This window comes from Psammomys obesus, unplaced genomic scaffold, assembly GCF_907164565.1.
Source record: "Psammomys obesus unplaced genomic scaffold, mPsaObe1.curated_primary_1811, whole genome shotgun sequence".
NCBI lineage: Eukaryota > Metazoa > Chordata > Mammalia > Rodentia > Muridae > Psammomys > Psammomys obesus.
In genome coordinates, this window is record NW_026585691.1 from 8,050,935 (window position 1) to 8,067,246 (window position 16,312).

Below are 16,312 nucleotides of genomic sequence, written 5' to 3' on the forward strand. Positions count from 1 at the left end.
CCTCACCCACAAGGGGTTCTTGTTTTTAAAATACAACAAACTGCTCTAATCTTCTCTAAAATTGTAAGGAATATTATCCATCATGTCCCTTTGATTTCTTCAAAGACTTCTGATTCTTTTTTGTGGGTGAGGTTAATCATGGCCAAAGGCCTATTGTCTAAACAGAATGCAGATTGTGCATCCTCTCATAGCCAGGAGGATTCAAGTTCCGCAGCGAGCAGAGATATCAAACAAGCAGAATGGACCCTTGTTCCACACTTAGATCCACTCCAGTCCCAGGTCTACCCTGAGCAGGCTTGCCTTTGCCGGGTTCTTCACCAAGAGGATGTCTATGGGCCGAGTGGCCACTGAGTGTAGGAAGAGAGGGTTTTTCCATCGAGATATCCTTCCCTGGGTGGATTTCCAACACTGTATATTTCCTCTTCATAATCTTGATTAACCACCCTGGGCTGTTAAATGAGCATGACTCATACTGCTCCACAGTCTACCCTGAAAACTCTTAATTTTAGATTACCTCCTGCTCCAAGAATTCAAATCTACCCCAAGGGTCCATTCTGGCTTGACATCTCTGCTCCCTGCAGGACCTGAACCCAGGGCACAGGGCCTCAGCATCTCACGATTCTCTCCTCACCTCTCTGAAACTCCAGGGCCTCTCGGCCTCGGCCTAACTGATAGGAGCTGGATACCTCGTTGTGGCAGCATCTCCAGCCATTAGCACCTTCCCCATTTCTAGCTGTGACAGCTATCAGTGTCACTACATGGTCCCAGTGGTGGGAGGAGAAAGCAAAATTACCCCTGCTGGGAAGCATGTTCCAATCCAGCAGGAACCCAAGGCGCTGAGAACACCAACAAGCCCATCGTGACAGCTACATGCGGCTTTCGAGAACTTAGGTTCCTCAGGTTCGGTCCGGTCCTTGATGCATGCCTGAATCACCTGAGCTGCCTACAGGACTTACTGCTTTCTAAAATTCCCGAGGTATTCAATTCCTAGACAGTACCGACCAACTCTGCGTTAAGTATGTTTGGCAGCCATCAAATGGGGTGGGGGGACCCTAAACACAGTAATATATCTATCCCCAAAAAGTATTTAAACTAGAACATGTGCAGCTGATTTCAGACTCAGAAAACGAATCCACAGGTTGCAGAGCACGGTGTTGGAGACGTCTAGTTCATTCCTCGTTCTGTTGTTCTTGCAAAGCACTTGGGAAACTCACCGTTTCTAGGCAGGCTGGGCTTTAGACAGCTGGGGTGAAGGTATGTCCCTCCACCCCCTGCCCCCCGCCCCGAGATTGAGCAATTAGAAGTAACAACAGTTGGGATGAAACCAGACAACATGGCACCTGGAGAGTCCATGCCCTAAGACCAGGGAGTGGTGTTTCTATAGAGTGCTCTGCTGCTGCCCCCTTTCACACAAACCTATTATTTCACATAAACAGGAGGGAGCTCAAACACCCTCAGCCAGCTAGCGAGCTCCTGGAAGGCACTCGGCAATGTCCAACGCACCCTGCAGAGCAAACGGCAACTCAACTCGCTTAATTCACGAGAGATTCTCTTTGGAAAAATGGCTGCTGTGGCTATCTACCTCAGAGGACTGGTGTTGGGATCAAATTTGATAAGGCGTGAAAGTGTTCTGTGAGTGATTAAAAAAAAAAAAAAAACAAAAAACAGATGAGCTTGTGCTTTTGTCCCAGGCACTTTTTCTACCTTCAATCTCGGTCTGCCGGGCCAGGCTCCACTAGCTTTTAGTTTGGACACAGATGAGTGTAGCCACAGACTAGTCAAAAGGTCTGTCCTCGAGTGAGCTCTTGGGGAAGCACACTGGTGCCAAGGTTCCAATCATATTTTAGGTTATTATGTACTTAAAGACCTGGAAATTAATTGATGCCATCTAAAATGCAGAAGAGCAAGAGATTAATCTGACAAATGGTTTCCATTAAAAAAAAAAAGCCATTCAGTTTCCCAAATTTATCTTGTGTCCTGAGGTTTCTAAATGCCATAGCGTTCTTTCCAGCTGGCTTCTGGCACTTCCTATAGCCCTAGATTGGGACAATATCAGTATTTATGCAAAGACAGTGCTAATCTTGGTAGAATGTTAACCCTTTGCTCCCCATTCCATAGGCATTAAGAGTAGCCATGTTTGACCTTTCAGTTCCAGAATGTTGTATTTATAGATTGTGAAGGCAGAGCCTTTGATGGCACTATTCCATCTGGGGTAATAAAGGTCTCTGAGTCTATTCAGCTGAGTCCATGGTCAAGTTGCCAAATTCTTAGCAATCACCTAGGAGCAAGGACCTCCATCAAAGATGCAGTAAACAGGTCAGGAGAGAACACTGGCTCAGGGGACAGTCAGTGCTATTCTGGGGAGGATGGCTGGTGGAATTTTTCATGGATGCCTTTGTGATTGTTTGTCCCAATTGGCTGAGGGAAAACTGGGTAGATGCTCCAGCCCCAAGTCTCACCAAAGCACAGGCACACAGATGCCATCTTTTCTAAAGAGGGAACCAACAGAACAGTAAATGTAGACCCTGCCACATTTGACCACTACATGATGACACTGAGTTCATGTTTCTCTAGGTTGTTCTCAGATGGCTCTTCCTCCTCTTCTGAGTCGGGGTCCGAGTGATGCATTTCGATAAAGAGAATGTAGATGAGGCCCCCAAGGAAAGCGCCAACCATAGGGCCCACAACAGGAATCCACCAGAAGTTGTTTCCAGCTCTGAAAGGAAACAGGAAATCAGTGAGATATTTCTCGACCACCCTTGTATCTTTGTCACTCACTAGTGAATCTCTTTCTTGCCCATTCACATTCACTACGGCATGGCCATGACTGTCCTGGACTTCCCAGTGTCCCTGCTATCAGAAGCCCATTCCAGTGTCCTGAGGACCCCAGTGAATGGGTGCACCCTATTTATTTTCCTCTTAGAGAACATGGTCCTTGAGCGAGTGAGATGGTGCTGTGGCTTGTTGCCAAGCCTGATGGCCTGAACGGATGCCCAGGACCCATGTGCTGGACGGAGAAAACCAACTCTTGCAAGCTGTCTTCCGGCCTCCACACATGCATAGTGGGGTATGTGCACCCACCACTAATCCTAGACACCCCTCGCCAGTAAAATGTGATACATTAAAAGATATATGGCTCCGTAATCCATGGCCAAGACTGAGGGCTTCCGGAGAGGCTATTCAGCAACCACCTCTCCTAAATCATGAAATAATGAAGCTTGGGGTTGTGGAGGAAAAAAGAAGGTGCTCAGAATGGAAACAAGTTCCCAGGACGCACAGAGTTAATAACGCCAACCAAACAGTGAACGAAGAAAATCTAAAGCGGTATGTGAACTATCTACTCATTTATCTACTGAGCATTGTTGGAACCAGTGCTTGTCTTTGATGGCGCAGTCCACAGGCTCACTCTGCCAGGCTTTACTCTGTAAGGCTTTGGTGCCATGATTCCCCTTCTTCCTGCAGAAACCTCCCCAGGGTCAGTTCTCAGAGGCAGTTCTGGGAGGCAGCCAGTTGCTTTGTTTGTTTCAAAGAAAATCTATTTAAGCAACTCCTTAGGAATGACTTCTACAATCACTTACAAAAAAAAAAAAAAAAAAAAAAAAAGCACAAAAGATATTATTTAAAGGATGTGTACACTTGGGGAAAACTATTTCTAGAAATTCAGAGAACTATAAACAATCAGAGGAGTACAGGGAAAGCAGGAAAATGGGAGTAGTGGACAGGTATGAAGATTTCACAGCGCTCTGACTAGACTCTGGTGTCCTAGCATGAACTAACAGCAAAAGGCTTGGAGAGCCTCTCTGTGGGAAAGCCCTTGTTCAGCCTAAGGTTTGATCCTCAGAGCCATAAGAAACCAAAAACCCTCCTGTCTTACGTAATGGAGAGCATACTGGTTCTAGAAGAACCCGTGCCTATCTGTTCCACCATTGTGCTTGATAACCACAGACTGTTCCTTGCGGCCTTTCTGTTTAGAGCCTTTGGCATGGATCTTATCCTTCTAATATCTCCTTGTTCAACTCCTCTTGTATAAGGTTAATTTTCATCAGCTGGCTCCTGATGACACACCAAGCTCCTGCCCCAAATCCTATTGTGTGTGTTGACTTGGAAATGTTCTTCTCTATCATAGTTTACTTCTACATATCTAGAGCCCAATAAAGCTCTGCTGAGAGAATGAAGGACTGAGGAGTCCCCTGGCAGCATCAGGAGATGCCAGTTCTGGTCTTGACTTGGTCACAAAGTCAGTCTGTAGACAAATTATGTAATAAAAAAGATGGCTTAACCAGAGTGTCCACAGTCTCTGCTCTCTGGTCCACATGCTCGTGCGTCTCCAAGCCAGGGCTCAGTCCTCTCTGCTGCTGAAGCTCAGCGCCCCTCCTCCTATCTCCTCCCCACCACTGGTACTTACGTGAAGACCTCAAACCCCCACCCTGCGACAGCAGTGAAGAGTCTGGGGCTTAGGTCTCGGGCTGGGTTCATGGCACAGCCAGCGTTGAATCCCAGAGAACAACTAAGAACGATGATCAGGAGGCCAATGACAACGGGCTCTAGGCCTCTGGGCACCGCAAGATTTCTGGAGTCAAAAAGGGCAAAGACAAGCATAAGGAGGAACATGGTAGACAGCACCTGGAGAGGAAGAAAACATTCCAGAGTTCAGCCTGTGCTCTCTTGCTTGCTCTCCCAAAGTCACCCCTTTGGCTGAAATGAAAATGAAATGAGATGAAAATAACAGGGACTGAAACCCAGAGCAGCACCACAGGGATGAGCACTTGTTGCATTTGCAGAGGACCCGGGTTCGGTTCTCAGGCCCTACTCGGCAACTCCCAACCATCTGTGACTTCAGTTCCCGGGGAGCTGATGTCCTCTTCTGACTTCCACAGGCTTTTGCAAGCCTGTGGTGCACAGACATAGAGGCAAAACTCACCCACCTAAAATAAATAAATCTGAAAAGAAGTGAAACTAGTGACAACTGACATAGTGGACAGGACTGTGGCTCTTTTTTTCCATAGACATACTAAAAGCAGATGCTGACAGGGTTGTCCGTTGAAGGCCAAAGGTCACACAGTTGGTCCAGTCCAAAGGAGACTGGTCCTCAACTACCACGCTGTCTGCTAAGCTGCTAGTCAGCAACACTGAAGGAGAAGTGGCAAGACAGGAAAGTAAAGGAGGGCTGGTTCGGACAGGCTGTAAAGACAGCAGGCAAGAAAGCATCAGATGAACATGTCAAGGGAACGGACACAAGTATATGAGCAGGAAAACGAGAGTGATGAAATGAGTGGGGGACAGTAGCAAAGTGAGAGGAGAAAAACTATTCTCTAGGGGCTTTCTAGTGCAGCTTATCAGCAGGCATTTAAAAACCCAAGTTCATGCATACAATTCGGACTCATACCATAGAAATAATCTAAACTATGGAAAATTACTTTAAAATACACATATTCACCTAAGCGTGGTTTGTCATACTGGAAACTGGAAGCCATTTAAGCAAACATCAATAACGGAAAAGGTAAACTGCTTTACAGATGTCTGTCCCAGAACTTACTAAGAGACACTAAGATCTATAAACAGCACCAGTGAGATGTCTCAGTGGATAAAGGCGCAAAGCCTGACCCCTAACTTCACCCACATGGTTGAAGGAAAGAACCAATCCCAAAAGTTGTCCCTGGCCTCTGACGTGTACTATAGCATGTGCATGTTTCATACACACATACACACTAGATACATGTAAAACTTTAAAAAAAAAAAGAATTATCAATATAAAACTATACAGTGATTTTTTTTAAAAAAATGCTTCTGACATTGAGTGAGAAATGTTTTAAGTACACTCTGAAGTCAGGGGGATTTTTCTGCTCTTTCCATTTTCTAAACTTTCTAAGCAATCGTTTTGCTTTGCAACCTAGATGACATGAGTTGTTGAATATGTATTCTCTGTCACACAGTGTTTTTTACCTTTGAGGTGCCTGGCAGGCCCACCTCACTCATGGTCCATAGTGTGCTTCATCTCCCTGAAAAGTTGTAATGACCCCCTGAGGTAAAACCCTGCTACCCTCCTCACAGATGAGGGAATTTAGTTGGACAGAGGCTGAGGCACGTGCTCGAGGGCTTGTAGGAAAGGCAGGAAGACAATGAGGAGACGATTTTATGATTTAATCCCTTCAGTGTTTCCTTCATCAGGTTTCCAAAATAGTCATAGCCAAAGAAATTTTCCGAAGACATGGTTTCTCTCTGCAGCCCCAGCTGTCTTGGAACTAACTCTGTAGACCAGGCTGCTTCTGCCTCCCAAGTGCTGGGATTAAAGGTGTGAGGCATCGAGAAACAAACAAACAAAAAGCTATAATCCCTGAAGGAAATGGCGAGAAAAAGATGCAGTGAAGAGCGTTTAGGAGAAGACAGATCTCTGCTATCCTGGTACCAAGTGATTCTCTAAGGCACATGGCAAAACATCTTGAGGCTAGGAATCGGGAGAATATGTGAAACTCTACAAGAGTCCGTCAGAACAGAAAAAGAAAGGCAGGAGAGATGGCTGAGGTAGAATGCTGCTCTTGTTGATCAGCATGCATGGGGAACTGCTGTGGCTGTTATTCATGCCATTTACCAGAAGGCTAAGCCAAGGTCTTAAAAAGCTCTGAGTTACTTGCACAAAGTAAAACAGGTGGGCAGCAGAGGGCCAGGACTAGGTCTCCCCAGCATAGTACAAGATTCCTAAAGAATTTATGCTGCTTATGTGCCTTTGGGGTGCTGGGGCTGTCTCTGATGTGAACTCAGTGGCCAGCTCTTTGATCACCTCCCCCTGGGGTGCAGCCTTATCAGGCCACCGAGGAAGATAATACAGTAGCCCTGATGAGACCTGATAGGCTAGGGTCAGATAGAAGGAGTGGAGGTCCTGCCCTATCGGGGGACTAGGGGAAGGCATAGTGGGAGAAGAGGGAGGGACGTTGGGACTAAGAAAAGATGGGGGAGGGGGCTGCAGCGGGGATACAAAGTGAATAAACTGTAATAAATTAACTAATTAATTAAAATTTAAAAATACAATTAGAAAAAAGAAAGAAAACTAAGGAGGAGGCTGCAAACTCTGCCAGGCTTTTGAATGAAGACATCCAAAGAACCCAGGAACAGATCGTCAGACATAGGCTGGCCTTGCTGAAAGTTTCTACCTCTAAGTCAGAGCCCAGACAAAATAAGTCCTCAAGAGTAACTAATGAAGGCTAAGACCTCGAGAAACCATTCTTTGGTCAGCTGTGCTGTGCTTGGTCTTCCATCAAGTTTCTTTGCGTGCCTTGAAGGGTTCTCATGTCCTCACACACACACTATTGTTGCTGGTTTCTTCTTTTTCCCACCTTTTGCCCCCTTGGTTTCACCCCCTCTCACTAGATAAGAAAGAAAAAAGAACAGAGGAGAGAGAGAGAAAGAGAGACAGAGAGAGATATGAATCTGATTTCTTTCTTCTTGTTTCTTCTTTGAGCACAACTATTCACAAACCACAAACAATCCCCGTGAGTGACCAGCCACACGTCTCAGGGCCCAGGCTAGCATGTATATGCCCTCTGGAAAGTTCCCAGAATTCCAAGCAAGCTCAGTAACTACCTGCAGCTGGCAAAACCATGCCTCTGCTAGAGCACGAGGCAAAGCACAGTGAGGCAGCCCCGTTTCCCCACGCCTGGGGATAAAGGGAAGACATTCTCTTACAGCATTTCCTCATCTTTCACAGAAACTAGAGTGCCAGAATGGTCACTTCACGCTACCCCCACTATCCAGACCCGGGGTCTTTGACTTCAACTTCCGGCGTGTGTGATAAGGGAGAACCTTTGGCTTCCCTTCACAGATGCCTGCCCCAAGATGTGTGGCACCTGGAAGCAGATCTAAAGCTCTATTGCTTCATTTGCAGACCGTGCTTACATAATTACACATGGCAACAGCGGTCCTTCTTCTTCAGGCAGCTTCATTACTCTGTGTCTTTCCTGTCATAACTCTTGACTTGTAGGTTCTAATGTGATATTATAGTCTCATTGTTCACGTTGTTATTTTTTGAAAAAAAAAAATTAGGGGAGGGCATGCTGGGATTACAGGCATGCCCTAGCTCGTCTGGCTGTCGCCTTGTTCTGTGGTCATTCTATTGAACCACATTCTGCATATTCTTCACAGACACTGTTCACACTACATTTTTCTCATATTGTTTTTTAAAAACCCTTACAATGAACTGACAAAGGCTGGTGTTTATCCACGTGGCACAAGTGAAAAAGGTAAAAATTTGTTTATTTATGTGTATGAAAGCCTGAATGTGTGTGGCAAATACGTGCAGTACCCGTGGAGTCCAGAAGGGGGCATCAGATCACCTGAAACTGGACTTACAGATGGGTATGAGCAATCACGCCAGTGCTCTGTTATCTGCTAAGCCGTCTCTCGAGTCCCGTACTCAGAAATTTAAAAATAATAATAATAAGCGATTCACTGACACTACTCAGAGAGTCAGGGACAGGGATGTTATTTCCGTCCAAGGACTCAGACTCCGGACGTTGGGATTTTGCAGTTCACATTCTAAGCACATTATAAGTGCTTCAAGTTCCAGACACGGGGCTGAGCACCCAGGGAGAGATCAACTAACATTGGTGCCCTGCTTTACTCTGTGATCAAAGCAAAAAAGAAAATGGTGAGAATATATGGATCTTTTCAGAAACCAATCAACAGAGGTGCAGCTCTTTGTTGTAGGGGCGCTCTGGGCAGCCCCGGTTAACCTGGAGCTTCCTGGTTAGACCCAGGCTAGGCTGAAACCTGCCGCGATGTTTTCCCTCCGCCTCCCAAAAGCTGGGATTACAAGTGTGCGCCACCGCACCCAGCAGGCACTACTTCAAATGTCAATCTGGTTGAGACAATTGGTTCCCTTGAGAGTCGGGTGAACCCAGCGCTCACGGAGAGATGGGGCAGACTCATCGGCCCCAAGCTCACCATGGTATTTCACAGGTTGTGGGTGTAGATGGACACGCCCCATCTTGTGGCTGTCGCCCTTGCACGGTGAGCACAAGAGATGCTAGAAATAAAGTGGATTTCACGTGCCTCTAGTCCTGGCAGCCACTCTTTTTCTGGACAGCAGCTAGTAGGAAGCAACTATGTGTGTTTAAAAGGGCGGAGTGCTTCCAGTGGCCTCAGCGCCTTCAAAGGGAACTCACTGCCTCGAAAGCCCAGTTCATAGAAAGACCCCTCACTAGGAAACGTGATCCTTCCTATTCGACAGGCACACAGTGTTTCAACACGCCCCGTCCCTGTCCCCGTTCCTTTTTATCATGTCTCTCCACTAAAATCAGGCCCATGTTGACCCTTCACTTACTTGGTCTGCAAAGGCATTTGTCAGGGAGATGAACGGAGCTGGGTATGTTGCAAAAATGGGCGCTGTTGCATTCTCTCCCTCGATGAGCAGTTTTCCATTAGCAAAGGCCATGAATCCATCTGTGGGAGGGAGAAGTCAGGGACATCAGCGTTTTTTTTTTTTTTTTTCTGGAAAGGACGGAGGGATGGTGTCCTAGTCGGGGTTAACTGCCAATGTGGCATTAGCCTAGGGTACTTGAGAAGGGAGTCTCAACTAAGAGATTACCTGGATCAGACCGGCCTGTGGATCTAAGAAAGCTATGTGTAGTAAGACTGTGGGCAGGCTGGAAACTACCATCTCTCCATGTTTTCTAGAGTTTTTAATTTATTTTTGGGTGACTTTGTTTTGGGTTTGTTTGTTGTTCATTTTTTCCAATACAGGGTTTCTCTGTGTAGCCTTGGCTGTCCTGGATTTGCTTTATAGACCAGGCTGGCCTCAAACTCACAGATATCCACCTGCCTCTGCCTCCCTGTAATCTGCTAGGATCACAGGCATGCGCCACTGCTCTAGGCTCATATTTTCAAGTTCTTTTTTTGAGCTCCTGCTTTGAATTCCTTGCTGAGACTATGGCCTGTAGGCTGAAATAAAAACTCTCCTCTGTCACAGTAACACAAATCAAAGGAGAACAGAGGCCTAGGCTCCATCTCTAGCAAAACAACCAAGCCAAGTGGTCCTTATGGTAAGATTGTCTTAGAGACACCCAGGGGAACCCCAGGATGGTGAGTCAAAAGTAGAAAGCTCTAAACTTGGACCGAATAATCAGTCAACAGGGTCTTAGATGCTTATCTTCTTTGGGTATGTGTGTCACAAGGGAAATTTTTTTTTGGAATTTTCAAGATTGATCTAATTTTCAAGATTGTGTGATATTAACTTGTCTCAAGTGGAAGTCATAGCTCCTACAGTACTCTCTACTGCCCTAAAAACTTACTTCAGAAGTTGACGGTGTACCTGGAGAGTGAGGATGCTACAGACGGCCTGTAGGGACCTCAGAGACGGGGAACTGGCAGCCACTGACCCAGGCAGCATCTACCCCAGACCTCTCTTTCCTCAGCTGCTGACTCCCTAGGTTTCTGGTCAACCTCGAATGTCTCTTGGATATCTAATTCTCAGAGAAACACTGTGGGGAGAGGTGCCTTTGTACAACTGATTTCCCTGGGGTTTGGATTATCAAAGACTTCAGTTTGCCACTCAGAATGCATCTTGGGTTGTATGCAAAGAACTGTTTTAATGGTTGGTGCCACAGAATCCTAAGACTTCTCAGCCTTTCCGACTTTGGGTGTTCTTCATTTTCCAGAGGAGGAAACTGGGACCTACATGGTCCGATGACTGATTTATTTACTTGTTTGTTATTTGTTTGAGACAAGGTTTCAAGTCACTTAGGCTGGCCTTGAATTTGCTTTGTAGCTGAGAATGACCTTGAACTTCTGATCACCAACTAACCACTCAGGTGCTAGGGTCATGGGCATGTGACACCGTGCTGCATTCCAAGATGGCTTATTTAAGACAGTGAGCTGCTAACTGCCATGGCCATAGCTCAGTCCTGTGATCGCCGGGACCGAATTTTCCTGGGGGCTCCAGAGCAGATGTCTTGGGTGTTTGCTAGAAGGGACAGAGGCTCCCACCTAAGCTGTTTCTCTGCTGTGCGTCTTCCTTCAGAGGCATGGTTCCAGATTCCTGCTCTAAATAGTTCCTGGGCCACAGCTTTCCTGACCAAGCAGGACCTTGTCTCATCAAGTCAGCGAAAGCAGCAGAGAGGCCACTGGCCTATGGCTTATGTTCATGTTGTGTAATGCAGGTTGGGCCTGAAGTTAGGCTCTTCAAGTTTGTGCCCTCCCTCCTTAAGATGCATGATTTGGGGTCTAGAGGTGTGGCTCAGCAGTTAAGAGCTGTAGCTGCTCTTCCAGAGAGGACCCAGCACCCACATGCTGAAATGTTCTGGAACACCAGTTGCAAGGGTGCCCAGTGCTTCTTCCTGGTCTCTGTGAGCAGCGGAGACACAAGTGATGCACAGACATGTATACAGGTTAAACACACACACACATACACACACACACCCCTTTAGATTAAAACAAATTCCCAGATTTTATTTAAGGGCTTCATTAAATTGCCTCAGCCTTTCTGCCAGCGTCACCGTGCTTCCCTGTTTTTGCCCTGTATCATTGCTTCCCACCAAGTAATTCAAGCTTTCACGGGTCGCCCCACTTAGCCCTCCAGATCTTTGGAATCGGGGTCAGTACGCACCATAGTAAACGCCAAACACAGTTGCAGCCCCGACAAAGGCTCCCAAAAACTGGGCTCCCACGTAAAACGGGAACTTGAACCACTCCATCCTTCTAAAGGCACACATTGCAAAAGTCACAGCTGGGTTGATGTGGCCTCCTGCAGGGAATAGAAGATGGGGGGGGGGGGACACAGATGAGTGCTGGGGGAGGGAGCATTAAACACAGTTTAGACTATCTGTACAAAAGAAACTCAGACATTAAAAACCTGGGGTGAGAAAGCAGCTCATTTTCTTTTTTCAAGCAGAGTTTTAACCATCAGTAGATTGACATAAACTGTTACTGTGAATGCATTAAGGTGACCAAAGCTTAACTCCTTATCTAACAATTCTTTAGCACATGCCTAGAGGCTATAAAGCCATTTTTAGCACTCAGGAGGGATTCCTGTCCTGCTGGACTCCCTGTGCCTGTCTCTGAGGCAGAAGGGCTTTGCTGGGGGTGATCACTGTGTCTGAATGGAGCCTTCTAGGTCCCTCTGTGTGAACAGTTTGTTTTCTCCTACAGGAATGTGGCAACAACTCCTTCAACAACCCAAGGCGTGGGTGGTGGAATCTGCTTTCTGATTCTCAGCTACTCATAAGGTCAGAGAGGTTTTTTCTCTGTGGAATGCCACAGGTGTTCCCATGTGGTTTTGGACTCAGCTGCAGCATTTACTGAGTAATTTGCTGGGTTGGATTCTGCCCTGGCTAACTGGTGAGCAAATTGGTGAGAAACAGGAGCTTTCTCAAGCTACATGGTCAGTGAGTGATAGAACCAAAGTCCAGGCCCAGCTTTATCTGAACTTAAGAGCCAAGTTCCATTCATTCACTTCCGGACCTCCTTCAGCACATTTATAAAGATTTCTCTGCCTTGGGGCTAGAGAGCTGTCTCAGTGGTCAGGAACTCATACTGCTGTTGCAGACTGCTCAAGTTTGGTTCCCTGCACACGCACTGAGTAGGTAGCCCAAAACCATCCCATAACCCCAGCTCCAGCAGATCGGGTCCCTTCTTCTGGATTCTGCTTGCCCCGGCAATCCCATGCACACACTCCCCTTCTCCCCGTACACACAATTAAAAACAAAACTCAAAGCAAGATTGTTTTCCGCCTTGAAAATTAAGTGTGTGCGCACATACGCACACCTGAATTTTCATGTTGGTGGGGGCGAAGGGAGGGCGCACAAGGTGAGCGTGAAGCACTCGGGTGGCATTTCATGTGGAGGGGAGATCAAATTCATTTTCAAAAGTGGACATTCAGGTGAGGCGTGAACAGGAGAGACAGCAACCATCCTGGTGGCAGCAGTGACTACGATGATAATCTTGAACGCTGGCCCTCCTCAGTGCCACGGTCAAGGATGATTCTAGAAGCCCAGCCCCCATGGAGAGAGCCATGCTTTTCCCGAGCCTCTGATCCAAGGCTGACAGTGGGTTTGGGGCTGTGACCCACAAAGGGAGCCACCTCTGCCACTCAACTCCAGTGAACATGAGCAAGAAAATTCCAAAATATCAAAGCACGGATGACCACCCAGGTCCTTTCCAGTGCTTCCGCTGTGGGGTCTTGCTTTCCAGAAGGCAGCTTCGTAGGAAGATTAGGAAACATGGGTTGGAACAAACACAGAAGCTGATGGGAAATTCCTGGAGCCAGGCTGTCACCTGTTCTTTTTCTTCCTGGGGCCGCCTGGAGAGTCCTTTTATTAAGGTGGGACAGGCCAGGGAAGATGGGGCATAGAACCCAATGGCAGCCTACAGGACAAATGAAATGCCTTTCTATCTCTAGGCTTTAGAGGGGAGGAGGGGTCTCTGAGCTTAGGAGAGTTGAGTCTCCAAGCACAGCAGATGAGCAAAGGTGCCAGATAGGAGAAACAGCATGGCTGATCTCTTTTTTAAAAAAGGCAGAACCGTGTGTTCTAAGATAGCCAGACTGGAGGCACTCAGAGTGGAAAGACAAGGGGGCCCTAAAAAGTCACCTCTGACCAAAGCCATCCCTGGGAATGCCTTGCCAATGAGGCTTCCAGAGCAATGTCTCTTTCAAGATAAAATTTCCCGCAGGTGGGTTTACACTTGGCGGTCTCTGGCAAGCACCCTGAAAGACCAAGTAGCCTGGGCTCTCATGTGATGTCAGCCACTTGGAAGGCACCTTGGTGAGGAAGCTGATGGAATTATTAAGGGGCTTTGTTTAAAAGCTGCAGACGACAGAAATCTAGGGACAGGTGCTTCTGAGTCAGAGAGGGTAGATCTGGGATAGAGTTTTGAAAACTAATGAAAAGTAGGGACTAAGGGGTGAAAGGGGGCTCAGAAAGGGCGGGGGAGAAATGGCTGGAGTCCAGAAGGGCTATATAACTTCCTCCTTACAGATGTGAGTGGCTTACCACAAAGCCAAGGCCAGAGCAGTGTAGTGGAAAGAACATGAGCACTAGGGTCAGAGAGTCCTGCCCTCAAGGATCAGCTCTGCCAAGGTTGCTTTGATGACCAGAACATCCACATAAAGAACCCCCAAGGGAAACAGCTAGAATCCTCCAGGTCCAAGAAATGGGTCTCAGGCAAGCAAAGTGAACCGTTTTAAGATTTTGCTCTAGGCAAAGTCTTTCTTGCCACCCTCTCACAGTTCTGTGGTAGATACCTTACATGTCTCCTGTCTTCGAGCAAGACAGGAGAACTGGTTTACAGAACGCTACATCAAAAATGGTTACCAAAATCATCTACAGGGAGTAAGGCAAAGGCATTTGCTACCGACCCTAACAACCCGAGTTCTATCCCTGAGACCCACATGGTAAAATCTTTTCACCTCTACATGCTTTCCCTGTCAAATGCGCACACACACACACACACATAACTTTAAAAATTAGTTGCCTAGGCAGCCTACATGTTTTGAGTAGCATGCTATACAATCAAGAGTGGTGGTAAGCTTTGATTGTTTGATTGGCAATTCACAAGGGAGTAGGACGCTAAAACTCCTTTATAGCAAATTGATTCCTTACACTGTGGCCACAAAATGGGATCACATTTATATTCATGTCCAGCACACAGTGGCTTTGCACGAAGCGGCTGTTCTTGGAGCCCTCAAAAAGTGCTTTCCATGTGGCTGCAAACCATGTCAGGTGCAGTCACCTTGATAGACACCCCTCACACAACTGCCTTCTCTGGTTTCTGCGGCCACTGAAGCATCGAGACTGATGCTGTGGTCTGTGAAGCTGTTATCGAGAGTGCATGCGTTGTCCCTGGACATTCCCAAGTCAGCAGTCCTCAGAGCCTGAACTTTGCTAGTCCTAAACGGAGGCGTGGTGACGGGTCTTCCCATTCCAACTCAACACCGACATTCATCAGCCAGGCTCATCCACCATTTTCTTTGTGTTCTGAGGTTCTCATAGTCTCTCATAAACAACGTGATCAGAGCCAAAGCCTCACCTGGTAATGCAACCTGTGGTCATCTCCGCTTCTCACTCCCAAAAACTTAGCCTCAGTATACAGGCCAGAGGAGACAGCTCTTTGCCCTATTTCTACTTGGCCTTGTCCCTCTTGCTAGTCATTTCAACCCTTTTCCCCATAATGACTCCTTACATCCCCAAATATAGCAATGAATGCAAAAATCCATGACCTGTGGTGGCAGAGACAGGGGCCGACTACACCGACAGAATCCAAGTCCCATACGGTTACTTGACAATGTTCACCTCCGGATACCATGCAAGCCATGTACCCCAACCCAGTGATTCTCAACCTGTGAGTTGCAACCCCTCCGGGATTGAAAGATCCTTTCCAGGGGCTGCATATCAGATTCTTTCATTATGCTACAATTCGTGACAGTAGTAAAATTAGTCATGAAGTAGCAACAGTTTTATGGTTGGAGTCACCACAACAGGAGGAGCTGTAGTAAAAGGTTACACATTAGGAAGGCTGGGAACCACTGTTCTAAACACTGTCTCCACCTTTAAAATATATATATATATATATATATATATATATATATATATATGTGTGTGTGTGTGTGTGTGTGTGTGTGTGTGTGTGTGTGTGTGTGTGTATATATAGTTGAAAATGTTTCTATATTCATAATGGATGTGTTGAGACTACACTTAGGGGAATGTGCTGGGAGGTGTAGGGGACAGTAACACGGTATCCTGACCTCTTGCGTTTCATGTCTGGTATCAAGGTCCCCAGCACTAACATAGGTTTGGTGTGAACAGGGAAATTTTCCAGTAAATCCAGTGTTTCTCTTAAGGTCAGTGGTATGATGCTGGATTCACAGCAAAAGCTTGACAACTTGAATGGAGACAGTGCTCACGCCAAACAAATCACAACCTCGGAACTCCGCTGTCTGGCTGCTGTGTTGTCAGCCAGTAAGAGATGGTTTGTGGAAAGAATCACGTCCCAGAAGGCTGCAGAGTGCCTGGGCATCGCTCTTCAGCATTCTGGTGACACGCTTATCACAAAACCAGCCAGCTCACCTCAAGGAGTATTACTCTGCCAGAGTAATTTTGCCCCTGATCTAGCACTGAGAGTATTATATAGCTCATGATGACCTGAGCCAGCTTTGTTCTGTCTCTTTGCAAGATGCAGGACTTGTAGCAACTTACAGGCCCTCTCTCAGTCCCAGTGCTCTCTGCATAAGGAAGACAATAGTACATCCCAGCGGAGCGTTGTTATAGGGGAGAAAGAAAGTGAAGAATGCACCAACGCAGTGCCCAACATGTCAGAGGGGGGGGTG

The 16,312-nt window shown here is 46.8% G+C and overlaps 1 protein-coding gene across 2 annotated transcripts in view; it reads right to left on the minus strand.

The window, feature by feature from the left end:
- Positions 1-2,136: 2,136 nt before the first annotated feature.
- Aqp9 (aquaporin 9) overlaps positions 2,137-16,312 on the minus strand; it is a 34,889-nt gene continuing 20,713 nt past the window's right edge. Inside the window, exons 3-6 of one of the 2 annotated variants that reach the window (XM_055598823.1) lie at positions 11,597-11,734; positions 9,317-9,435; positions 4,406-4,623; positions 2,137-2,716 (exon numbers count right to left, since the gene is read on the minus strand). In XM_055598823.1, coding sequence (XP_055454798.1) covers positions 2,542-2,716; positions 4,406-4,623; positions 9,317-9,435; positions 11,597-11,734 — 650 coding nt within the window. In that variant the 3' untranslated portion in view covers positions 2,137-2,541. The remainder of the gene's footprint in view (positions 2,717-4,405; positions 4,624-9,316; positions 9,436-11,596; positions 11,735-16,312) is intronic. The other variant, XM_055598824.1, reaches the window with a different exon arrangement.